The sequence below is a fragment of the Notamacropus eugenii genome, chromosome 2 (assembly GCF_028372415.1).
Source record: "Notamacropus eugenii isolate mMacEug1 chromosome 2, mMacEug1.pri_v2, whole genome shotgun sequence".
In the NCBI taxonomy this organism is placed as follows: domain Eukaryota; kingdom Metazoa; phylum Chordata; class Mammalia; order Diprotodontia; family Macropodidae; genus Notamacropus; species Notamacropus eugenii.
In genome coordinates this window covers 117,995,317-118,022,052 of record NC_092873.1, presented here as the reverse complement: position 1 = coordinate 118,022,052, position 26,736 = coordinate 117,995,317, and the positions used below count along the sequence as shown (strand labels likewise).

The 26,736-nt window shown below is 38.5% G+C and overlaps 1 protein-coding gene across 10 annotated transcripts in view; it reads left to right on the top strand.

Moving 5' to 3' along the window:
* PKHD1 (PKHD1 ciliary IPT domain containing fibrocystin/polyductin) overlaps nucleotides 1-26,736 on the top strand; it is a 640,097-nt gene that overhangs the window by 242,672 nt on the left and 370,689 nt on the right. For all 10 annotated transcript variants that reach the window (XR_011974315.1, XR_011974316.1, XM_072642432.1 and 7 more), the window contains one exon: nucleotides 9,519-9,731. Coding sequence is in view for 8 of the 10 variants with exons in the window: in XM_072642432.1 (XP_072498533.1) it covers nucleotides 9,519-9,731 (213 nt within the window). In the remaining 2 variants the exon portion in view is untranslated. The remainder of the gene's footprint in view (nucleotides 1-9,518; nucleotides 9,732-26,736) is intronic.

Genomic DNA, 26,736 nt, shown 5'->3' with positions numbered 1-26,736 from the left:
GAGAATAGAAGAGACTATAGTGACCATTGCCTTGGAAAGCTCGCTTCCCTTTGAATAAGAGAATCAAATATTTAGAGATTTGAAAGGGACTAGAGACCATTATGTCCAACTCCTTCAATTTACAGATGAGGAAAATTAGTTGAAGATGCCTCGGTTCACTCTCACCTAACATATTTACAAAGTTCATATCAAAGGGGTTCATTCACTTTTCTGTCTGCATCTCTATGAATGAATGAATAAAGCATCAATTAAGCACATATAATCTACAATACATTCTTCTAAGGGCTGGGGCTATAGATAGAAACTAAGACACTCAAGGAGCTCACATTTTAATGGGGAAAGACAACATGAATGGAAGGTATGACGGGGCAAACTGAAGGGAGGAGAAGTGGCTCCAGCTCTTGGGCCTGGTGGGGTAGAGGGAAATGCAAGGGGAAGAAATAGCCCTCTGCCATGAGGAAGAGAATATGGTCTTGCCCTCAAGAAGCCACCAATTTGAGAAGAGAAATCTTAACCCAGTCCCTAACAGTAATGCAGAGCCAGCACTCCTTCACCTACCCTGGTCCTGATGCCATGTGTGATGGCCTAATCCTTAGCACTTAACTGTAACATGATGAGTACTTCCACCCACTCTCTGTACCACAGCTCTGTCTCTTTCTCTGTCATTCAGTCTATCTATCACTCTCATCTATCCAACCATACATCTAGCCCCCTTCTGCATTTCTAGTCTTTTTTACACTTTACTACTCAATTCAATGATACTGAATTTTACTGTTTCACAAGCAAGACACTCCATCTCTCAGCTCTAGGCATTTTCACTGACTGATCTCCCACCTCTGGAATTTTCTCCTTCCTCATCTCTATCTATTGGCTTCCCTGACTTCTTTCAAGTCCTGACTAAAATCCCATCTTCTACAGGAAGAGTTTCCCAACCTCTCCTAATTTTAGCACCTTGCTTCTTTTTAATTATTTCATATACATATATATATATAATTTATGCATATTTTTTGCTTATCTTCCTCATTAGATTGTGAGGTCGTAGAAGAAAGGGATTGTCTTTTGCCTCATTTTATATGTCCAGTGTTTAACGTTATATCTGGCACATAGTAGGTACTTAATAAATGTTTATTGATGAACTATCTCTCCCTCTCATTCACCATTCAATATAATATCTATACTTATTTTTAGAATGTTTGTATGTACTTGTATATATACACATCTGTATGTCTGTATATATAAATGTGTGTATATATATATATATATATATATATATATATATATATATATATATATATATATATATATATATACATATATTTGTAAATATGAAGTGTTGGGAGTAGGAGGGGAGGAAAGGGATGGAGAGTGGTAGAGAACTACTTCATATAATGATCTCAATTCCCCACCTCATTTGACCTTCATAGAGATAGCAGGTAAAGAATGGATTTCTGATGTAGGTGCTTGCCTATAGACTTCATTTTCACAAGCTGATTTTGAGCTCATAGTCCTGGGCATGCCACAGATCAGTCCAGAATGCTTGTGTTTGCTTATTGGCCACAGCTGTTTGGACTATTCTATCAAGGCAGAAAACAAACATACACACACTCAAAACAAGGAACACAAACCCTTTTCTAATACTCTCATGGTTTTCCGGTTGAGGATAGACTTTTTCAGTCCTTGGGAAGGAGTTTAAGGACTTCTCAAAGAAGCAGTGAGTGCTGTGCCCAGTATAGCCTTCTTCTCGCCCAATGACTGTGCACTTCTTACCTTCTAGTTAGTAATGAACCAACATCAGAAACAGCAGGTGCTTGCTTTAGATAACTCTTTACAATTCATTGATCTGGAAATGTTGTCAGAGAGTACTTCCCTAGGGTAGCATTTATTGTTTCCTTGTGCATTGAGGCACTGTATGTTGGCTAGGCAAATTAGCCTATGCCTATAGGTTAAAGGCTGGAAAGATGTTAGGCTGAAGTCAGAAGGAAATTAAGTTGAGGGCAAGAAATTTCCAGAAAAGTTGAATGTACAATTTGCTCTTCTACTGTCATTGCTATGACATTAGTTAATGGGAAAAAAGAACAGGGTAGTTTTCCCAGAGCAGTGAAGTTCGTTGGAGACTGATCATCTATCTCTAAACTGTCTGTAAAAAAGGGAAGTTTGTAGAATTATACAGACAGAGCTAGAATCATTCTGCCATTCCAACCCCTCTTTCCTGTGGGCTCCATTTTCCCTAAGTTATAGGTTGGGGGTAGCATGACTGGACTCCTCCTGAGCTGTGTGTTTGTGACTGGGCTTGGCTGCTTCTCCTCCCAGAGAACTGTGTGCTGGTGAAAAATGTTTCCCTTGAGTGCTATTTGTTAGGAGAGCTTGAGTTTCACTGGTTTTGGTCCTATTGTGGGATTTTCCTATGTTGCCCATTTCTGATGGGAATACCAGGTTAATTGATGAAATATTGCATGACCTCCATTCTCAGGAGAGGGAGGTATGTGTCCATATGTGTCTCTATGTATATGTGTGCATGTGTATCCATGTGCTTCCACCATGCAGCCTGAGAACATTTTGCAGGCAATTTCTAGTTCATATTTTCTTTTTCTAATCAGGCACAGACATTACAATTAAAATACCGTTAAAGTGATTCTGGCAAGTATTACAATAAGCATGTTTTTTAATTAAAGGAAGAACAGGGGAGATGCATAAGCAATACCAGCTAATGGGAAAAATTTCATCCGATATCTATTTTAATTGAAATGAAAAAAAAGTGGCAGTGCTTATATACATGCATGGCTGCTGTCCCAGGTTGTGGGGATTTAGGTGTGCCCAGATTTGATTAATTAGTAGCCAGGCAGAGCTTCCATTCCTTTGCCCCCAAACCGTAAAGCCTGATTTATGCCTCCTATCCTCCGTGAATATGTGAGGGATCGGGCATCTATTTCCTGAGCTGCTGGTGGATAGGATTATAGAGCGTGGACTGAGCTCTGGGGGGCTCTCGTTTGCCAGCCAAATTGATTTTCCGCATCTTTGGCCGGGGACAAGCCCACCTCGAAGGCTTCCTAGGCTGTGCTCCACTGGATCAGGCTCAAACCTAATCCGGATTCCACTAACAAAAGGGAGCTGCATGCATCCCCGTCAGATCTCAGGCTCTGGCCTTAAGCTTCCTCAAACAGCATTCTCCGACCAGCCCTGGGTAGAGCAAGTAGTCCTTGAATGCTCAGACCAGAGGGAGGTCTAGGCCTTCTCTGTTTGGTCTTCTTTTCTCTAGGCAGAACTATATACCCCACCTAGGTCATCCTGAATGGTGATGGCCTCTATAATTGTCAAAAAAATAAAGAAGAAATTCCACAAGGGGTTATGGATCCTAGAACTAGAAGAAGTCTGGGAGTTCACCTAGCGAAGTTCTCATCTCATTGTACAGATTACAAACTGAGGTGACTGGCCTCTGATCAGAAGGACAGTATTGGAAATGGAATGAACCCCCCTAGAGTCTCTAGACCTCCAACTCCAGAATCAGTGGTTTTTTATCCCATTCTATCAGACTCCTTGTTGTGAGTGTTTAACAATCCAAATGAGGAGAGACTTTTTTTGGGGGCTGGATTTGTGATTTCATCAGCATAGGGAATAAGGAGATTCCTTTACCTTGCAGACTGGCACTTTCTATAGATGGAAGGAAAGAAGGAAGGAAGAAAAGAGGAGAAAATGGAGGGAAGAAGGAAATAAAAATTATTAAGTTCTTACGTGCTAAGCACTGGAAATAGGAATATAAACCAAAAGAAAGACATTCCCTACCTTCAAGGGGCTTACAGTTTTAATGGAGGAAGACAAAACATATAAAGGGGATGAAAGGAGAAGGATGAAGGTACCTAGTGGAGGCGAGGGATGGTCAGGAAGTCAGTCTTGCTGGCAGAAGAAAGAAGGCAAGTCAACCTCTACCTTTCCACAAATTGGAGTGTCCTGGAGAGATTGATTACTGGGAGAAGTGTAGTGGGCTTTACAGAGGGATATTTCTGGGTCAGTGGGTTTCCCAGGAGTGGATTGTTCCAGGGCATGAAGGTCTTAAACACTGAGGGAAATTTTAGGAAGTGCCAGCAGTAGAGGTGGCATGGTTTTGAAGTGCAGACAAAATCAGGAACAATACCTAGGAGGCAGTGAAAGTTTAAGTGACTTGTCCACGGTCATACAACTAGTCTATATTGGAGATGGGGCTTGAACCCAGGTCTTGTACTCTTTTGATGAAAAATATACTGCTACTCTTTTCAAACAGAGTTCTAGAAATAATTCAAGAGTCTGTTAGGAATCCCTCAGGTATTCTCCTTCTTTTGGATACTTTTTTCCCCTTAGCTTCTGGGTCAGTAGTTCTTCAGGTTCTTCTCCTTCTCAAATTGCCCCTCCTCCTCCCTTATATGTTCCTCTTGCTCTTAGGTTCCGTATTTGATCCTCTTGTGTTGCCATTCTATGTTACGTTCCTTGGCAATGGTTGTCATTTAGTCAATAATTTCATTATAGGGTAACTGTACCAGATGTTGCGTTAGGTGAAATAGAGAGCATCTAACAAAGGGCATGAAGTGTAGAAATTGATGTCTTGTCCAGTTGTTTCAGTCGTGTCTGACTCTTTGTGACACCATTTGGGTTTTTTTTGGCAAAGATACTGGCATGGTTTGCCATTTCCTTTTCCAGTTAATTTTTCAGATGAGGAATCTGAGGCAAAGTTAAGTGATTTGCCCAGGGTCACACCACTAGTAAGTGTCTGAGACTGGATTTGAATTCAGGTCTTCCTGACTCCAAACCTAAGAGGCACTTAGCTGCCTATAAATACAGTACCAAGGGGAAAACATCGTTAAGTATGTTGAAGGCAAAATAGACAGACAGGAACTTATAAAAATAGCTACTATTCAGGGTTTCTCCTTCAAACATAATTTGTTTTAAGCAGATCAGCCAAGCAGTATTAGTGGTTTGGACTGTTAGAGGAACATGAAATTGGTTTGTATTATTGAACCGGGGTTTTTAATGTTGTTTGCTAGCTTGAATTCTACCTGAATGCCAATAGAATTATAATACTTCAGACTTTTCTGTAGTGGCCTCACCTGGACTCTCACAATAGCTTTCTAATTGATCTCCCTTCCTCAGGTGTCTCCCCACTCCAACCCATCTAGTACTTAGCTGCCAAAATCAAAGTTATCTTCCTGAAATGGAGTTCTGATCATATAACTCCCCTACTCAACAGATGTCAGTGGCTCCTTATTACCTTAAGGATCAAATATACAGTCTTCTGTTGGGCTTTCAAAGCTTTTCACAACCAGACGCTGTTGTACCTCTGGAGTCTTCTTACACTTGACTCTGCTTTCTACTTACTGCATTTTCCTACAGCATTGTACTACCTCCAGTGACCTATAAAGGACTCTATCTCCCATCTCTGTGTCTGCACTATCTTTTCCCCATGCTTGGAGTTCTCTGTCTCTGTTTCTCTCTCCGTCTCTCTCTCTCTCTCTCTCTCTCTCTCTCTCTCTCTCTCTCTCTCTCTCTCTCTCTCTCTCTCTCTCTCTCTCACCCCACCTTTCTTTCTATCGATAGCTCTTACTTCAAGGTAGAGCGCAGATCCTGCCTTTCAAAGATCTTCCTCTGAGCTCCCAGCTCAAATACTTTTCACTTTCTGATTACTTTCCTCCTACTCTGTGTATGTCTTGCATGCAATAGTTTTTTTACATGTTTTCTCCCCTATCAGACTATACTCTCCTTGAGGGCAGGAAAGTGTTTTGGTTTTTCTTTGTGTCTCTAGTACTCAGCCCAGCACCTGATGTATATAGTAAGTGCGTGGTAATGACCAGAGAAATAGTACAAACAGTTCATGTTAATCTAGTGTTTTAAAGTTTGTAAAATGCCTTTATCACAAATACTCTATGAAGTCATTAACAATGAAAACAAAAATAATGGTGAAAATTTTACAGCATTTTAAGGTTTGCCAATGATTTTACATATGTAATTTTCTTTGATCTTCACAATTGTCCCTGTGAGGTGGGTGCTACTATCTTCATTTGGTATCTATTTCCAGATAAATTATTGTTATGAAGATAAATCGAAATGATATTTGTAAAGATTTTTGCAGAACTTAAGAGAATAACGTAAGTGCTAATTTTTATTCAGTCATGTCTGACTCTTCATTAGTTTGTTTTGTTTAGCAGAGATACCAAAATGACTTGCCACTTCCTTGTCCAGTTCATTTTACAGATGAGGAAACTGAGGCAAACAGGGCTAAATGACTTGTCCAGGGTCACACGGCTGGGAAGTGTCTGAGACCTGATCTGAACTAAGGAAGATGAGTCTTCTTAACTCCAGGCCTGGCACTCTAAGCACTACATTACCTAACTGCCCCCAAGTGCTAACTAGCTATTATTAATATAGTTAAATTCTATTTTAAAAAAGAAAACATTTCCTAGTTGTAAATACAGTGATTACACAAGTGGAAAAAAGTGAGGCCCAACTAAGTTTCAGGAGATAAATAGAAATTTATCTCTTAAGGAATTGAAAAGCTGACTTATACAAAATATGCCATTCTTCAAATAAGTCTTGAGAAGCAAAGTATTGTACGTATATTCTTAATGTTTATACTGATGAAGTGTTTTCCTTGCTATTTCCTCCTTGAATTTTCCTAGGATGTAGGTGGTTGGAGAGCAAGGTCATAGGTCTTCCTTCCAGTTTGTTTACTTTTAAATTTCAAACCATTTTGGTTCTCTCATTTTTACCTTCCCCATAACATACAAAATATGTAACGACATCAAGCATAATGCTTTTATGCTGTATATGGTTTATATTTTTGACAAAGGGGAAAATAGTTCAAATTGTGTATTTTTCTCTTATAAAAACAGTTTAATTGGGGATTAACTTCAGTTATCATGTCTAGGCCATTGACTCCTAGATCTTTATACTCAGCCATACTCTGTCTCTTGAAATTCCAGTAGGATATTAAACCATCCTCCCCATTAAGTTTTTGTATTTCCTAGCCATAGAACACTATGACATTTGAAACAGTTGCTGGAGACAATAAATACTTATCTGGGACATATCAGGGCGTGGAAGAAGCCTGGGATAAGCTATGTTTTGGGAAATACTAAAGTAAAATGGAAGAATTTAATTCTATTTCATTAAAATTGAAAAATGGCCACAAATGAGCATACAATGTCCCCCAAATCTCAGTGTGCTTTAAGCTTTAGTGGCCTGAAACTACACTAAGATATTTGGGAGACCCTGAGTTTTTCATGTATATATTATTTCATATTTTGAATATGGATAGAGACAGAGGCAGAGGCAGAGAAAGAGAGATGCAGAGTGACAGAGACAGAAACAAAGACTGTAACGGAGACACATAAACAGAGAATGGCAGAGAAACAGAAGCTAATACTTAAGGCAGGGTTTCTATGGTGAGACATCTGTAAAGGACAAAAACCATAGTATAAAAGCGAGCATTGACTTAATGGTAATTAATTAAGTCTTAGTGCTTTTCCTCTTTGTATTGAGGAAGGATGCTGCAACATTCTCTCCAGCAGCCAAAGGGTTACACAGTGATACTGCCCTGGCAATGTTTTGCCTCTTGTTAATAAAACACTTGGAGCCTCTTTAGTTGGCCTCACTCTCAAATTTGAAATAGCATCTTTTACGCTCTTTTAAAACCAAATTTGATCCTTCGTAAGAACATAGCAACAAATTTTAAAACCAAATTTAATCCTTTGTAGAAACAACTATGCCATTCTGGGATTTCCATATATTTCCAGTATCCATTATTTCCCTTCTTATACTCTAAGTTCAGGCCAAACTGGATTTCTTGACATTCTTAATACACGATGTTCCATTCCCATCTCTGGGTCATTGTATTGGCTGTTCCCCATGGCTGGAATATAATCCATCTTCACCAACAACTTGTAGAATTCCTAGTTTCTTCCAAAAATTACCTTGCCTATATTTGGCATATAGTTTGCAACTGAGATGTTATTTCTACAATATTTTGTCTCCCTCATTAGAATGTGAAATTCTTGAGAGAATTGTCTTTATTTGGACACCTAGTACTTAGAATAGTGATTTGCACATAATAAGCAGTTAATAAATACTTTTCATTCGTTCATTAATTTGTGTTTCCTGTAATAGGACATATGCTCAAGGAGTATAGATTCTGTTTATTCTTATATTTTATGTCCTCAGTGTCCAGAATAGTGCCTGCTTTACATAGTCAGCACTTAATAAATGCTTGTTGATCTAATTTGACTTGATCCAAAAAGCAAATTTGAAGGGATATAACACTTGATAAGGACTTTAGAGAACAGAATTTTTTTTTTTATCATGTCAAAATCTAGCTCGTTGGGTAATATGGGACAAATGCTTTTCCCTTTCTTTGTCTTTGCTATAAATGAAAATTATGAAATTATGAAAAAAATGGAAGTTGGAGAGTCACATTTCATTTTGATATATAAGGAAAAATGAATCAACAATTATTGTTTTTCCTTGGGAGGTAGTGAGTTACTCTATCAAAAGAGGTGTTCAAAAAGAGTCTGGATTCTTGTCCAGAAATAAGATGTCCTCTGAGTGCCCTTCTGCCTCCAAGATTTTACTATTCTGTAATCTGTATGAAAAGTAACAAAAAAATCAGTAACTAATCCAGGTGATCTGTCTACATGCAGTCAATGTGATTCTGAGTATCTGGAAGGTTTAATGATTTTTTTCATCTAGAATTTTTGTATCATGCAGATACTATTTATCTACCTTTGGTTTTTCTTGGTAGTCCACTGGTTTATTCTGCTCCATTCTTGAATTTTTAGGTGTCTCTGGATACTGTACAAAATTCTCATCCCTCCCTCTCTTCCTTCTTGTTTCCTTCCTTTCTATTTCTCTTTCCCTCCTTTCTTTCTTCCCTCTTTTCCTGCCTCCCTTCCCTTCTATATCCTTCCCTGTTCTTCTCTTTCAAATGGGTCTTTTTGAGCGTTTTTCCCTCAACCAAACACTGTTGTCTTCAGAATTCAGTAATCCCATTTCTTTAGAGCACTAAATTTTTATATAAAATATCATCAATATTCACTCCATCATTATTTGAAACTTGTTAGATTTGAGGAAACAAGAATAAATAACTTGGGACTAAAGTCCACACAAATGTATTGATGCGAGATTTCAGGAGAGCTAAAATTATTACTGTCACTAAAAGAAATTATTTTAAATCTTTTTTAAACATATAGTCCCAGAATTCCTTTTGCAAACACCTTCATTATTGATTTACCCATTTTCATAGCCATCTTTACCTTGCATTTTAACATGACAGTTTCATTGCTGTATGCCTGACCCCTATAATTTGGCTTAGAGAGGGCAGACCAAGAGGGAATAAGTTCAAACTCCAGCAGGAGAATAGACAAGGGGAACAATTTCCTGAGAACAATAAGGCTGAACTGTATTACTAAGGAATTAAATAAAGATCTCTTTCCCTGGAGTTCCAGAAGGAAGAGAATACATGTCTTGTCAGAGGTTCTAACATTGTGTTTCTTGACAATTAGGTGGTAAGCTGATGTTTACTGGCCCAGGACCCATAGAGCTCCATGCTCACTGCATCCTTGTGTCTCATGGTGGTGAGCTCCAGATAGGATCCCAGGAAGAACCTTACCATGGTAAAGCTCTGATCCGCCTGCATGGGAATTCTCCTTCCACCACCTTCTTTCCATATGGAGCCAAATTTCTTGCTGTGAGGAATGGAACGTTGTCCCTCCATGGTGAGTCAGCTGGGGAGCTGTAGAATGAGTGTGCTAGAGATTTTACTTTTGATTTTGACTGAGATTTCATCTGTGTTCATATTCCCTTCCCAGAAGTGAACTTGTCCCACTAAAGTTTGTTGGAAATTTTATTTTAGACTTCTTTGGAGGCACTGAAAGGTTAATTGACATCACATACCTACCCAGCGTGTATCATAGGCAGGACATAGGTCACCCGGTGTCTCAAATGACTCATCATTTGTGCTGTTGGTTAAATGTGGATATACTGGGAAATATTATTAGTGAATCCTCTGCTTGTTAAATGATGTGGAAGAAAGGCCAGTCTGGTTTCAGCATGGGGCTATTCCTTTAAACTGGATAATGTCTCTGTGTTGTCATTATTACTTACATCTGTGTGCCTCAGGCAACTCCCTAGGACTTATCTACTATCTGTGATCTGTGATGGTGGAGGCAGTTTTCCCCCATACTGATGAAATCATAAAACCTTTGCTATCATGATTATTTAATACTTATTGATTCTTCTTGCTTCTACAACCCATCATCAAACCAGAGAGACTTCTGTTTTAATCTCAACCAGAGATTTCCAGAGATCAAAGAAAGGACTTAGGATCAATCAATCAACAAGCATTTATTAAGCACCCACTATATTCTTGGCACTGAAGATACAAATACAACCATGAGGAACCTACATGCAATTTTCTGTACCCTACAGTGCCTCACTTTGGCCTTTGATCAATAAATACCAGTTACCCCCAATTTTCTAAAACAGAAGCTTTTCCTTTAGTCTATTTAAAAAAAAATTAATTGGCAAATTTTGAGTTGGTGGAAGTTGCAAAGAGGTAACATTTGGGCTTAATGTAAGATAAGCCTTCCAAACAATTAGAGCCAGATTAAAAATAATTCGCAGAACTTTAGGGAGGGTGGAGAAATTGAGGTTTTGTTTAGGGTGCCAGACATCAGGAACTATGATTTCCATGTTTCATAAATCTCAGACAATCTTGTGCCATACATAGGATGGGTACCATCTCTATCACATTCCATTTCTTTCCTGGTTCTAGTGGCCTATGCCTCCAAGGGGATGCTGCCCTGCTTTCTCCCATTGCCTTCTACCCATTAGTCTCTTGCTTACCCTCCCCCACCCCTCACCCCCCAACCTACTCCTTGGGAGTTGGAGGGTCCAGGGAAGTTCCACAAAAATTGGATTTAGGGGGAGGAGGATGTTCCTTGATGACCTTGAGTAGCCCAGCTCCACCCTACTCCCTCCTCAGTAGGAGCTTCAAAGTATCCAGCATCTGCATATCTGCTCCCACTGGGCCTTGTTTCCTGACTTCTCTCTATACTTCCCATCCCCCCACACACTTGGCCCAGGTACTAGAATTTCTAGGAAGATGCCATGGTGATGCTATGAGCTTATATTTCCATAATGCTTTACGTATAGTATATTCTTTGATCCTGTCCTTCAGCTGGGTAGTTCAAGAATCATTTATCTGTTTTGACAAATGAGGAAACTGGGGTTTATAAAAGTTAAGTGACTTCTCCAAATTGCACACTTCTAGGAGCTTTGGCTGGGGAGGAAGTAGGGTAGAGTTGGGTCATTTGAGGATGTGTACGCATCCCCCACCCCCAGGGTCTATTCTGGATCTTCAAATCTCAAGCTAGCTCTTAAACTCAAATCTCCTGACTCCCAAGTCCAGTGTTCTTATGAGTACAATGTCACTTTTCTTGTGATGTTAAATACATTTATAGAGTGCTAGGAAACTAACAGATGGGAAGGGATACAGAAGTGAATGCTTAATATAGAAATTTGACAGTTTATATATAAAAAAAATCATTAGGAATAATATTCACTTTAGTACTTTAAAATGTCTGTCTTTAAACCCTCAGAACCCTTTGCTTTCTTGTTAGTCATAGTTCAGATCATCCAAGACAAGAGCTTTCTGAGTGGACAGATGCTTTATGGTCACATTGTAGGATCACTGTTTTCAATCCCCCAGTTCTCTTTTTTTTGTTTATCATCTAGCTTTTTCTGTGATCTTGAAGTCTAGCATTCTGGAAGGACACTCCTCAATTATTCTGAGAACAAGAAGTGGTTCTTGAACTTGGGATCAGCATGCCACTTAAGTAAACAGAACTTGCAGCCTACTTCATGTCCTTTAGCCTTTCAAAGCTGGATGATAAAGGGGCGAGGGCATGAGATCAAAGTATCAAAAATGATCCCCTTCAGTAAGGTCTTCTAAACCTCTCCAGCATGCTTCTTCCATCCTTGTACATATGGGAAGCTTTCCTTGCCTTTATCCAGAAGCCTACAGATATGTGATCTAAGTCATTATAAGCTCCTTGAGGGAAGGCACCCTATCTTAAACTAGGGATTTCCCATAGCATATAATACAAATGCCTTGCATATAATTGGTACCTAATCAATACTTGCTGATTGATTATTGAAACTGGCACTAGTGGTGGCATTGTTACAATACCAACTTGATGCCATCAAAATGCAGTGAGAAAGTTATTAGTTATGAAGACCTTAGTCAAAATGAACAATATCCTGCTATTTTTTCTCTCTCTGGTTTCCTTGGATCATTTCACACCCAGACATTTTGGTATAATCCAATGAACCGCCTGGTACCTCCTGGAGGACCGATGGCTCCATACTTTGATGATGACTGTCCTAGTACTTTTAATATAATTTTTTTCTGGAATTTGAAATTCAAATAAAATATTAATAACTCAGTGTATAGTGTTTTACAGTTTAGAAAGTGCTTTTCTTACAATAACTCATTGGGATAGGTAAAATAAATATCATTCCCATTTTCTAGATGAGGAAACTGAATCTAGGAGGAGTTAGGTGCCTTGCTGACAGTGAAGTAGATTAGCAAATTGGATATCTGTGACTTCAATTCTGATCTCTGTCTCCTTAATTCCCAAATATATACTTTCCCCTCTGTACCCTCTACAAGTCATCTCTTAAAACAGAGAAAGGAAGAGGAAAAAAATGGTACAGCAAAACTAACAAAAACATCATTTGAATCTGACAATATGTGAGTTGTACCACACCTAATGGTCTCCAAATTTTTGCTTGCAGGTCGGTGCTTCCAATGTATAGTGTTCTTTATGAGCATTTATGTGCTTAAAACACATTGGAAAGGAAAGCTCAACTGATATGGTTTACAATCAATAGTAGGCAATAAAAGCAAGCCATTCCCTCCCCCTAAATACACATCCAGGTTTGTGAAATTAAAAATAGATATTGCTACTTGACAACCACAGTGGTGGTTCTGGCCGCTACAAGCAGAAAGGCCTACTCATATTTTTCTTCCTAGCTCCTTTCCTGCTTTCCTGGGGCCATATTGAAGCTAGAGACTACATAACAAATTGCCCAGGGCCCCATATGGGAGGAACTAGGAACTCAGTGATACAAAAGAACAGTAATTTAGAAGACAGATGAATGCAAGTATTTTCTTGCCTATTATACAATCACTTATGCTGCTTATTTGGATGGTCTGTGATTGAACAAAGACCATAGGTGTGAAAGAGAATTTTTTATTGAATAATTAAAGCATCAGAAGGTATTGTAGCTGAGTGTTCCAATCTTTAGTTATTACTGCAAGAGCAGATCACCATCTGAGCTCAAGTTGAGTGAAAATGCCTTTATTAAGGGCCTATCAATGACTCTGGGCAAGTCACTTAACTCTGTTTGTTTTAATCCACTGGAGAAGGAAATGGCAAACCACTCCAGTATCCTTGCCAAGAAAACCCCATGGACAGTCCTGGAAAGCAATAGTCTATGGGGTCACAAAGAGTCAAGTTGGACAAGACTGAATGACTGATCAACAACTATGTGCCAGGCACAGTGCTAGATGATAGGAGTACAAAGAAAGGCAAGAAGCAGTCTCAGCTCTCAGGAAACTCACTGTCTAATGGGAGAAGGAAGATGCAAACTACTTTGTACAGACAGCATAAATTGCAGATAATCAACAGAGAGAAAGCATTCAAATTAAGGGGGCTCAGGAAAGGCTTCATGAGGAAGGTGGGATTTTGGCAGGGATCTGAAAGAAGCCAAGAAATCTAGAAGGCAGAGAGGGGGATTCAGAGAGTTCCAGGCAAGGGGTGACAGCCAGTAAAAATGCCTAGAGTTAGAAGATGGAGGATCTTGTGTGAGGAACAGCTCAGAGGATTTTGTCATTGTATCTCAGAGTACATAGAAAGGAGTAAGTCATAGAAAGCCTAGAAAAGTAGGAAGGGACCAGGTTATGAATGCCAAACAGAAGACTTTATATTTGATCCTAGAGTTGATAGAATGCCACTGGAGTTTATTGAATAGGTGTGTGTGTGTGTGTGTGTGTGTGTGTGTGTGTGTGTGTGTGTGTGTGTAACATAGTCAGACATATGCTTTAGGAATATAAATTTGACAGCTGAGTGAATGATGAAGTTGGAAGAGAGGAGGTCAGAAAGAGATCTTTTGCCCTCTTTGATACCCTGCTGTATCATTGTTCCTAATTCTTTTGGGAATTGCCCTCCTGGTTTATTGACTGGCACATCCAGAGTAGGTCTTATAAATTAAGGGGAAACAATGATTTTCTCCCTATTATCCAATATGCAAAGAAATACTGTGATTCCTGAGTCTCCCTTTCAAGCTCCAAAAGGACATCAAGGAAGGCTTCATGGGAGAATTTGCCTTTGAGCTGTGCCTTGAATGATAGCATACAAAATAGAGCATAATAAGAACATGACAGAAAGAAAAAAAAATTTCTGGGAAGAGAGGGAATATTAAGGAAGACTTCATGGTGGAGGTGGTATTTAAATTGATTCTTTAATGCACAAAAATAATGGTAATATAAGAAGATATGGAGAAGTATAGGTATAGGAAAAATATGTTCAGGTTTAGACTCTGTGTAACATCATATGGATGGGTTGGGGTGGGATGCCTGTTTTCACTAAGGGGTTCCTGCCCTAGGCTCATATGTACTTGGATAAGTCCTGGGTGAGCCTGGACTCTAAAGAAAGGGAGCAGCCTTTTCTCATTGTCTCTGGTTTTCTTTATATCCAGCCCAGAGCCCAGAGGGAAATCACTTAAACTAAGGTTTGGTTCAGGTCTAGGGTGTATTCAAAAGGGATTGCAGTGTGTGTATGTGTGTGCACACATGTGTGTTACCAATGTAGTTTATGTTTGGCAATGTGGATTTGTCTAAATGTAGCTCATGGGGAGATGTGAATATTTCTAGAGCCCTTCCTCTTACCATCTTCTTCAAAGGGGACTTTGATTTCTTCCAGGAGGGAAGCAGGAGATTGGGTCCATGTGGCTGGTTACTGTGCTCTCCTCAAAAAAGGTTACCAGGCTAGAAGCCAACATATTGGACAGCCAGAAACTTCACTAAGAGAGAGGATCCTCAGTCTCACTCAAGGGGAAATTTCCCCAAGTTTCTCATGAGGCAAACTGGGAACAGGGACTTACTTGAGGCACTGGACTTTCTACATGCTGGCTTCTTCCCAGGGTCTTTCTCTCCCTCCAGAGGTCTCTCCCTATGGAGAGACAGGAACCATGTGCAGTGAAACCAGAAAATCAGAAGATGTAGGATTTCTCCTTTCTAAGCTCTTGGCAGCTCCACTTCCCACTTAGGCAGAGAACATCCAGTAATCATTCTCCATCAGTGATAAAAGGCTTGTATACATTGGCTTGAGTCCCTGTTTATATGATCAAGAGGGTCCTTTCTGGACAGGTAATCAATGTACAAAGTAGATCACACACAGGACAGCTACTCATTTTCTCTACACACAGAAACTGCTTAAAATACAGCACTCCTAAAGATCCTTTGAGAAAGACTTAAAACATGAAACTATAACCCCTATTATACTCTCAAAGATGGTTACGAAAAATAAAATATTATTTGAGACTCTTTCTTTCACTTTCACCTTGGCATTACTGTCTGAGTACCTACTGCAGTGTCCATTTCTTTTGGAAAGCCAGGGCATGTCTTGGGCTCATTCTATTGTTAACGGTCACCTTGTCCTCTAAGAGACATTATCGTACGTATAGAAAGCTCCTCCTGCTGCCAGGCAGCACTGATTGAGGAAGCCAAATTCTCTTGAATTCACTAGGTTTGAAGTCTATCTCTTAGTATTGCTATTTGGTCACCCATACTTAGGGAAAGAAACATGAACAGAAGAGTCAGCTGAGATCCAAGATCAAGGCTGAAGATTACCTAACCCAAAAGTTATTCAGCACTTAGCACAGGGCCAAGCACATAGTAGGTGCTTAGTAGGTGCTAGTTGACTACCATGTCCTTGCTGCCATGGGTAAGCAGCTACCATACCTATGGGTTGTGAGGTAGAGTACACTCAGCAGACAGGAAGAAAGGGGCCCTTGAGGGTAGAGTCACTTTCTTTAAAGGCTATTGATTGGGTTCCTGGCTCACTGGCCAATCCTTTTTGACACAGTCTAATCAAGGTGGGAGGAAGTGATCAAGATTAGTGACCAATAAGAAGCCTCTGGTTGTGTATGTCCTTTCCCCATACTTCATGTCAATTTTTTAATTTCCTTAGAGCCAACTCAAAATTTCTTCTTCCAGAGAAGCAGACTTGTTTGCTTCTGAATTCTTGAGTTAACTTGCCTGACTCTTTAGATTCTGCTCCCACCAACTAGAAAACACCTTTTGATTTAAATCAGTTTTCTTGGATGGAAAAAAAAATCCTTGCTCTTGCTGCATTTGCTTCCCAGCAGCATATTCAGACCATTCCCGGGCACGGCTATAATCAGGGCTTCTTGGAAACTCTTTGTGTAGCCCACAACATAGCCAGAAGCAGAGTAGTGCCCAATGACAAGGAGGCTAGAGGCCTTCAGCTGGCATCTTATCCCTCACATCAAACGGAACTGTTTCTGACTGTTTCTAATTTAGCATCAGCTTGAGTTGTGTGGAACTGCACAAATTGGAGTACGTCAGCCTTGTTGTTTTTCCCACCTTCTCCCTCCGTCCATTTCCTCATCCCTAACACTAGGTCCCCTCACCCCTCCCACTTCAAAATATCTTATCATAGATCAAAATCACTAAGCAAATATGCTTTGAACTGCTCAGCTGTCATAAAGGAGATGAAGTTAAGCCAGATTTAAATTTATTTTCCTCTTCTTTCCTTCCTCCTTTAACTTTTCTTTCTCTTTCTTTTTCCTTTGTTCTTTCTCTTTTCCTTCCTTCTTCCCTCTCTCCCTTCCTTCATCCATTCCTTCCTCTTTCTTTTTTCTTTTCCATTTTCTCTTTACTCTTCTACTTGCTCTCCTCCCCTCTGTTTCCCTTTCTTTCTCTTTCCCTCTTTTTCTACCTCCCCTTTCTTCCCACACTTCACTTTCTCCCATCTCTCTCCTTTTCCCCCCTTCTTATTCCCTTTTTCTATCTTCTTTCATTTCCTTATAATCTCTTTCTCCTTCCCTCTCTTCTTCTTTCTCCTTCCCTAGGTCTCTCCCCTCATTTTTCCTGAGCCCTCTCCTTCTCTTCCTCTGTCTCATGCCTCTCCTTCCTTTTGTGGCCCTTCTCTCCCTCTTTTCCCTCCCTCCTGTGTGGCCCCTTTCTTATGTCTTCCCCTTTTTCTGATTTGGTAAGGATTGCAACATTCTACAGCTATGATTGAGTTCAGATTGCTTAGTAAGTTCTGTCAACTAGTCGTGGTGATATGTTAATATGACTAAAAAGTCCTAGAATTCCATATGAATGGCAGTTTGGTACTTGGGTGGCTGAAGTCAATGGGGAAATTTCACAGTTGCCTTTGGCTTTAGCCAATCTGACTGCCAATCAGGGTGCACCACCCATAAACTGACTGCCATTCACACGTCATTTTTAAAGGGGGTTGCCATCAGCTGGGGCAACTTGAATTTTTGACAATGTAATTATGGTTCTTGCTTCCACAGTGGGAGTCTGAGCAGGATTGAGGGGGTTTTTATTGATTGTTCAGAAGGGAAATTCATCAATGTCTCCTGTTCCATTCCCATTACCTCCCTGAGAAAGTTGCCTGACAGTTTCCTAGGAGAAAATGAGCTTCCTGGCCTTGTCTGGATTCCTGTCTTTGTCCTTTTCAGACAATTAAAAGATATAGGAATCAATTGCAGGTTGAAAGTTTTTGAGAAAAGGAATAGGGAGGGGTTGAAAACAAGGCTAGCATAGTAATCTTGAGTATCAGAAGTACAGAAGAAATAAAAGGACAAAGAAAAAAGTATACATAGCAAATGGTTGAGTGGCTAATTTTATCCTGAGCTGTTAGTCTTTTCTGTTAAAATGGCTCAGATTTTACATTCAAATCACAGACTTCTTATGAGGAAACAGGTCTTTGGAATGAAGGTGTAGATTCAAATCCTCTTACCAGTCTTACCAGTTTGGTCTTACCAGGTTGCAGTAGAAGAAATAATGCCTTGGAAGAGATATATTGGTGTCAGCTGTTCTTCCTCTTAATAATATATGGTAAAAAGAGAGACATCTTGGTGAAGTGGAAAAAGAATTGACCTCAGAGCTAAGAAGACCCAAGTACCAGTTCTTGCTTTGATACATACGAACTATATGACTTTGTGCAAGTCACTGAACTTATCAGTACTTTAGTTCCGGGATGTCAAACTCAAATAGAAAAGGCGGCCCCTAATCCATATATGAAGATTCCTGAAGGCTGCATATTAAATATATACATATAAATATATTTTAAAATAGAGAACTGAGGGTATAATGTAATTAAATGTAATTCAAAAGTAATGCCATCTATGTTTTATGGCTTTTTAATTTATTTTATTAAATATTTTCTGATTACATTTTCATCTGTTTGGGAGGCATTCAAGAGTAAGCATTGCAAACTGCCACTAATATGGACCCCATGTTTGATGCCTTTGTTCTAGATAATTCTTTAAGACTATAAGTTGCAGAGGAGGAGTTGAATCTTTTTTGATGGAGGAAGTTTACTCTTCTGGGAGTTTCATTTATCAATTAAATCATAGGTCCAGGCTCTATCCTTAGTAATATATGCAGTTATCACTTCCACATTATGACTTCCCCATCATGGTTCTGATATGTTGTGAGTTGGCATAAGAAATTAAATGGGAATTTGGGGTAGTTTTGCAGAAGCTGTAGAGTACATGCAAAATCTAGGAGATGACACAGAAAAAGTTTAGAAACTCAGAATGCATAAAATATCTGTATAGCATTATAGATAATACCAACCCAAATTTTACAATAAGGTATTGTAAATACCTCATAAAGGAAAAAGAAAAAATTCAGACTTCTTCTCTGGTACATAGGGAGGGCCAAAAGATTTTCTGTGAATTTTCCAGATTGTAGCAGTACCATGTCCCTAACCCCTGCAATATGGAAAGGATAATTGTAGTAAGAAAATATTTGCATATCATGTATTTTAGTATGTAAATATATCCATTATTTCTATAATATGGATAATGTTTGTGAGGTATACAATGAATGCTTCAAAGATAACTTTTACTTTTCCCAAACTGTTCTCTTTTCAGGATATTCTTTGTGAGTCTCCCCCATTTGACCCAGGACAGTATTCCCTAGAGCCTCTTATTTTAATTTCAGTTCTCTCCTCTCCCCTCACTAGGCATCACCTTCACAGATCCATGATGTGCCTTCTAAACCAAGAAAATAATTACCAATTTCTGTTCTTCTCCCTTCGGAGTATCTCCTCCGGTTCCTATTGCATATCTACCCATTTCTTCGAGACCGTGATCCTTCCTTCATGTTCTGTTCCTGAGGCTCTTCAGATGAACCATAGCAGAGTTGTAGGCCTTGGGGAGGACCTCATCTCCCTAACCTCCCAGCTTAGGGCTGTAGCTACCGTCCCTCCATGACAGACTATCTGGGATTTTTCAAATTCATAAGTTGTGTTCATCCACTCTTCCCAAGGTTATTGAAACCTGGAGGCATAAATTCACAACTTATTATTTACTACAGTATGTATTCAGTTTGTGAGACTGAAATTTCTTGTGCCGGTGGCTACTAGGAGGCTGGAGTTGAATAATACACAAAGGTATGATATTAAAATAAAGATCTAAGAGTATAATTAAATATATATATATGTATTTTAAAATAGAGAACTAAGAGTATAGTCAAATTTATGTTTTATATATGTATACATATATGAGTGTATATGTATACATATGTATATTTCTACATATATAGAAATATATATAGGTATTTACATATTTCTAATTGAACATCCATCCAGTGCTATTCTAGACTTTCAAAATTCTCATTCTAAGCCTAATTTTCTTTGATTAAAAACTCTCTCCTTGAATTTAGTTGTCATTTTCCCCCACCTCTACCTCAAAAAATTGTGCACAAATTCATTTCTATTTTTCTTTGTTTTGTCTTACGATGTTTTTGGAAAAATAAACTCAAACTCCTGAAGGCATTCAAACTATTCTAAGCATCATGGGAAGACATTATACTTGGATGTTAATAATTTAGACTTTGTTATCATTAGATCTAAACTGAGACAAAGTTTACCTTTGCATTAGGTATGAGAGGTATCATGGTATGAAAGCAAGAGCTTTCATAAGTGTTGGAACCAAAAGACTAGAACCTGGGTACCAATTCTGACATTTACTAGCTGTGACACCTAGAACAATTCACATGCGATATCTACCTTAATGGGTTAGGTTGCGGAAAACTCATTGAAAACATTTTATACGCACATACATTCACATGCAGCTTTAATAGCTTAAAATTGTATTAAGACTTTTGGAATACTGTATAATAAAAATTTTAAAAAGTTAGTTGCTGTAAGTTAGGTTTAAATAACCTACTTGAAATATTATTTACATATTCAGTTGCTGATCAATTACTTTATAATAAAAGTAAAAATATTTAACTATTTAGTAAGACTTACATAGATCATATTTTATTTTTATTATGAAGTACTTTATCAGCAATTTTCTATATAAATAGTATATCAAATAGGTTGTTTAAACCTAAGTTATACAAAATAATTTTCAAAACTTTATCAGGTTTATTCCTACTATGCAAATTAATGTTGCTAATTACAAAAAAAAAGTCTTAAATATCTAGTTTAAAATAAATTCATTGTGAACTCTGCTTGGAAATATTTTGTTTGCATTTGCAATTCATATGTGTATTTGAAATGATTTACACTACATTTATAATGCCCTACAATCTACCTTTTCACTAATTTAGATTGAACTACCCCCACATTACTGCAAGGTAGTCATATTTTACTTCAACCTTTAAACCAGTGATTTTTCAAACTTTATTGTTCCCCTGCCCCTTTGCCAGAGGGAAAGTCCTTGTAGACCACCTGCTATCACTTGCTTCTGAAAAAAAAATATACCCTCACTATCGTTAATCAGAAGAATGGCTTTGCTTTTGATAAGACACCAATGAAGTGATGTCTAGTGCTTTCTCATATAAAAGTTATTAATTCATGTGAAAATCGGAATATAGTTATCGTTGGGTACCTCAGGGAAAAAAATTCTAGAACGGATTCACACAAAAGATATGTGGGTCCACTTTGCACTTGGCTCTCCTCCCCTGTTCAGTGTGGCAAGATTTTGGCTGCCAGTGGGGAGTGAGGCAGGAAATGTGCAAGCAAAAATGATGAGATATGGCAGCAAGGGGGTGGTGGTGCCTCAGGTAAGGTCATTGTACTCAGAGGGTCAGATGGGACATGGCATCCCTCCTGGCCACGAGAAAGGATAACAAAAAATGAGAGAGTGACTCATCCCCTTGTAAAAAGATTTACTATAGCTTTCCTTTAAATAGCCAATTTCCCATTGTTTTAAAAATGTGACAAATTACAAAAGTTTGGTTGTCACCATGGATTTTAGGAATATATCTTTTGCAGAAAATGAGACACATTGGTAGAAAAGAGCAGTCTATCCTATATTATACTAAACTGACGTTTTCCTTTTTGGTTTGTTTGGTAACAGTTCCATGATTCTCTACGGATGATCTTTTCCTTTCTTCTGTTTAAGGTTCTTTTTCTTACCTCTTACTTTTAAATATTCTCTTTTTACCTAATTCCCTGTATATTTCTATCTTACTCCTCTCAGGCTTCTCTTCCATATATATTTCCTCTTTGCTTTTTAGGCCAAATCTGACTTTTTGGTTCCTTCTCATATTTATTTTCCTTGGATATTATAAAATACAAGATCTACAACTTTCTCTTTACTAATCACTTATGTGTAGTCATGTCTGGATTTGATAGTGTGTGTGTGTGTGTGTGTGTGTGTGTGTGTGTATGGTGATGTGAATTAATTAGACAACCTTTGAAGATCCCTTTGCTCAAGTTCGATGGGGATAATCCCAAAGGTTGCAGAGATGATTAGGTTCTATTTCTCTGCCCCCAACTTTTAGCAGATAATGCTCTCTGAAAGAATGGTTACATTATCACATAGACACTAAAAGGAGACAGAAAAACCCAACATGCAACTCTCATACATTGTTGTTGTTCAGTTGCTTTTCAGTTTTGTCTGACTCTTCATGACCCCATTTGGAGTTTTCTTGTACTGGAATGGTTTGTCATCCTCTTCTCTAGCTCATTTTACAGATGAGGAACTGAGAAAAACAGGGTTAAGTGACTTGCCCAGGGTCCCACAGCTAGAATGTGTCTGAGACCAGATTGAATTCATCTTCCTGACTCCAGGCCCAGCACTTTATCTACTGTGCCCCCTAGGTGCCCAACACTCTTAAATGTTGATGAGACTTATTGAAGGATATGCATTAGTAAAGAGAGGAATTTTAGCCAGCCATAGCTCTGATCTGGACTGCTAGGAGTGAGGAAATTGCCCATGATTGCCTTTGGTACATCTAGATGAAGAACATATTACTTTAGGCTATAAGAGTTTTTCTGGTTCTGTATCAGCCTTCTCTATATGGATCAAAGCACCAGCACATAAATAAAAAGATTTTTTTCTGTGAAGTTTGTTCTCAGTCAAAGGGCTACACTTGGGGACCTAGAGGACCACATATGGCCTAAAGGCCACAGGTTCCCAAAAACCATGGTAGGTCATGGGATGAATTTTAGATCCCCTGTGTATAATAGCTATACATGCATATATACACACTCTACTTAGGTAGGATCATATATATGTATGTATAGACATGCATACACATATAGAATAGAGAAAAAGTTCTATTAATGATCTCAGTCCTCATAAATAAGGACTTAATTCTTCAAGGGTTCTTGAAAATTTGAATGCTAATTGTTTAGTCCTGATTAACCTTGTGACTCAGACCTTGGACAGTCTTTTCTGCAGGCTAATTAGCATGATCTAGCTTGTGGATAGGCTTTTTTAAAACTTTTGACTGATTGCTGATGAAATTGAGCCTTTGTACATATTCAAGATTCTCAGTGGCCTTAGACTTAAGCACTAGAGTTAGAAACCTATGAGGGGTGCTTTTCATAATTAACCTAAAGATAACATACAGTCAGTAACATGGAGCAGTAGCAGCTATTTTAGGTAAGGCAATCTGCTTAGCGTGGATATTTCAAAATATCCTAAGAACGACCTTGACAGAAACTTAGAATTGCCTTAGAGTGGTGTAGGTGGGCCAGAAGAGTGCTAAAGCTATTCCAGAAGTTAAAAAAAAAAAGTTACCATTTGAATATTCAGATTCATGGTTCTACAAGCAGTCTGCTTCAAAGAAAACCATGAATTCTTAACATGCAACCAGAAAGAATTGGAAACAACCACAAGAAATACCAAAGTTTTTCCTGTTTAGAAAAGGAGTCTCCCCGAGTGAAGCTTGTACTTTTAATTAAGATACACAATTAATGATAACAATAAAACAACAATAGTAAAATAATATTGGCTTAACACATTGTTTCTGCTTTGCCTCTAGAGGAAAGAATTGATACATTCAGTAACTGTGAGAGGGGTTGCAGCAGTCAGAATAAAGCTAATTTAAAAAAAAAGGCTGCCTAGATATCCATGAGGGTGTGTCAGGAGTCTATGAAGCTAGGGTATTAAGGGGCTAAGTTACTTTCTTATACTCCTGTAGCCTATAGCCACCAAATCTTAGAAACTGTTTTACTAATGACTTTGTGTGCTTAATACAGTGGCTTAATAAATGCTTAATAAAGGCATCCATCCATCCAACGAACTATCCATCCATCCATCCATCCATCCATCCATCCATCCATCCATCCATCCATCCATCCATCCATCCTTTCACCTCAGGGATGCTGCTAAAGCAGAAGATGAGACAGTAATTGGGAAAAGAGCCTGTATTTAACTTAATTCAGAGAGTAAAAACCAGAGCAGGAATTGTATCTCAGTGTTCAGTTCTCTACTTCTAAAAGTGTGGTCTGTGTTACTACTTATTGACGTGAGGGTTCCTTAAGGTAGTTATGGAGTAGTACAAAAAACAAGGACCATAATAAACTTTGAAAATGTCTTTCTTTATGCCAGTTTGAACCTACATGAATAAAGCATACACAGTCATATCCATAGTGATGTTTATATATCTAGTCAAACATTCAATGAAATTTATTGTGATAGTAATTAGATAAAGTGATTTTTCAGAAAAAAAGTTGGGGTCTCCTTTGTATGAGCTCTCTATTTCCAAAATGTGGATAATCTTCCAGGTCAATGTAGACTGAAGTTCTCATAGGAACCAGGAACAGATGTTCCATATGGTTCTAGTTGCATCCTGATAAGACTATTTCCTGGGTATTTTGACCTCTCTACTTTGATTCTTTCTGGCAACCTGTTTTGTAGTGAAGGGATGAAAATAGAGCCTGATTGAGTGAGGGGGTAGGAGAGTAGGGGAAAGCCAGTTCATTTTACTTTCTGTATCTCTAGAACTGGCTCACAGGATTTTGGATGAAGCCCTTTGAAAGAAAGCATGAATTGTTACCATGTCCAAATGAGTTTTCTTAGCCTTGGCCCGAGCCCCAATGCCAAGGGAAATGAGGATTCCAGTTCTCAGCGACGGGAGCAGAGTTCTGTGCCTAATTCCCTTTCATCAGGGGTGCTGGAAATTTACACTGATCAGTTGTGGATGTAGCCAGTTGATCTGAGCATTTAAATGATTGCTCCAGTCTGCGTTCTCCTTCCTGCAGGCACACATTTCCTGTTTCACTCGGTAGCACCAGAGATTAACTGGCAGTGATGCAAAAGGCTCACAGCTGCATGCAGATAACACCGAGCACACACAAGCTTCACTTTGCCAGGGCTTTGCTCCCATCCAGGTAGTAGGTATCAGAGCTAGTGGCTCTCAGTGGTACAGGGACATGATACATTTAAAATGCCCTACGCCTTCTTTGGTCTATCAGATGATTTTCTGTTCATGCTTTAGCTTTTCCTAATGTCACATTCAGGTCTTGAGAAGAAAAATACTTTTATTAAGCAAACACTATAATTGTTATCTAGTAACAAGTACAAAGTATCTGTATATATGTACTACAGTGTAACATATATTAAAAGAAAATACAAGATGGTACTCTTGTCCTCCAAAAAATTTATTCACTAGAAGTTTGAACTTTAGCATAATTCTCTGAGTTGTAAACTCCCAATTTAGGAACACAACATCCAAGCGAACAAAGCCCATTTGGGCAAACTGACTTGGTTGTAATTTGGGCTCCCAGCAGTCATGAGTCCTTAGAACAAGGCGACACTCAGACTCTCTTATTGTGGCTGTCAGCAGCTGAAAATGGAACATTGCTGTAGAAGAATATGCCCATGGATAAACTGGCTAAAATTCAAATCCCAGGTAATGTCCATATTAGCCAAGGGGGAATAGTTAGCACTTAATCTTTTTAAGAATAAATAGAAATGTTCAAAGTTGGTATCCCTACGGTAAAGCTATTCATGACCAGCAATGGGTAGTAGTTATGAAAAAGTTCAAATATGTAAGTGACCCTCCTGTCAGTGTGCTTAATGAGCACATTCTTTTTCTGTTCTCTTTATCAATCTTTACGGGACTATGAAAGACTTCCTTGCTCATTAAGCAAGATTGACATTAAATGTACCTCTTTGCTGAAAGCTGAGTTAATCAATGAATAATGTTGAATTAAGCTTTATTGATACACACACAAAAATGTATATTACAGTCCATAGGTAGCTCCCTACCCCTATATTAATACATATGCATGTATATATGTGTGTACACATATGTATGTGTATATACAAATATCTACACTCGTGAGTGTGTATCTATATACATGTGTATATATGTATATGCATCTATATAAATATAAATGCATATACACATACAAACATATATTATATACATATTTTTTACCTTGGACAAGTCAATTTCTCAGTGCTATAAGCATTGAAACTCTTGGGAGTCTCCTTTATCAATAACATCACAGGTCTGGTTCCTTTCCTTATTAACAATAATAAAATGAATACTGATCAAGCCTCATATGATCTTTCCATTTGGTATGGGGAAGAGGCTCCAGAAAGACAAGTTCATGTTAAGATCAATTCTGATTTATTCTATTTTAAAAAGTTTTTTGTTTTAATAAGCTAAAATACATCTTCCCACCTTGCTCTCCCCATTTGGGAACACAAAAAAACCAAAACCCATTACAAATATGTACAGTCAATGAAAACAAATTTTCATGTTGACCATATCCTAAAAACAAAAGAAAGAAAAGAAAAAAGTCTTATTCTGCATTCTTCATTCTAAAACCTTCTGTCTCAAGGTGGGTAGGTAGTATGTTTCATCATTAGTCCTCTGGAATTTGATTTGTCATTACACTGATAAGAGATCTGCACAATAGTATTCTATCACCTTTCCATGCCACAATTTGTTCATCCACTCCCCAATTTATTTGTTCATTCTTTTGTTGGACATTTAAAGCTCTTCAGAACCTGGCCTTTTCTTCCTTTTCAATATTCTTAAACTTTATCCTCCTTCACTTTCTCTATTTTTTTTCCAATTGCATTGGTCTACTTGCTTTTCTGAACACAGGATACTCCATGTCCCATCTCTGGAGCTGACTGCTCCCCATGCCTGGAATGCTCTACCTCCTAATCCCTATCATTTAGAATCTCTGG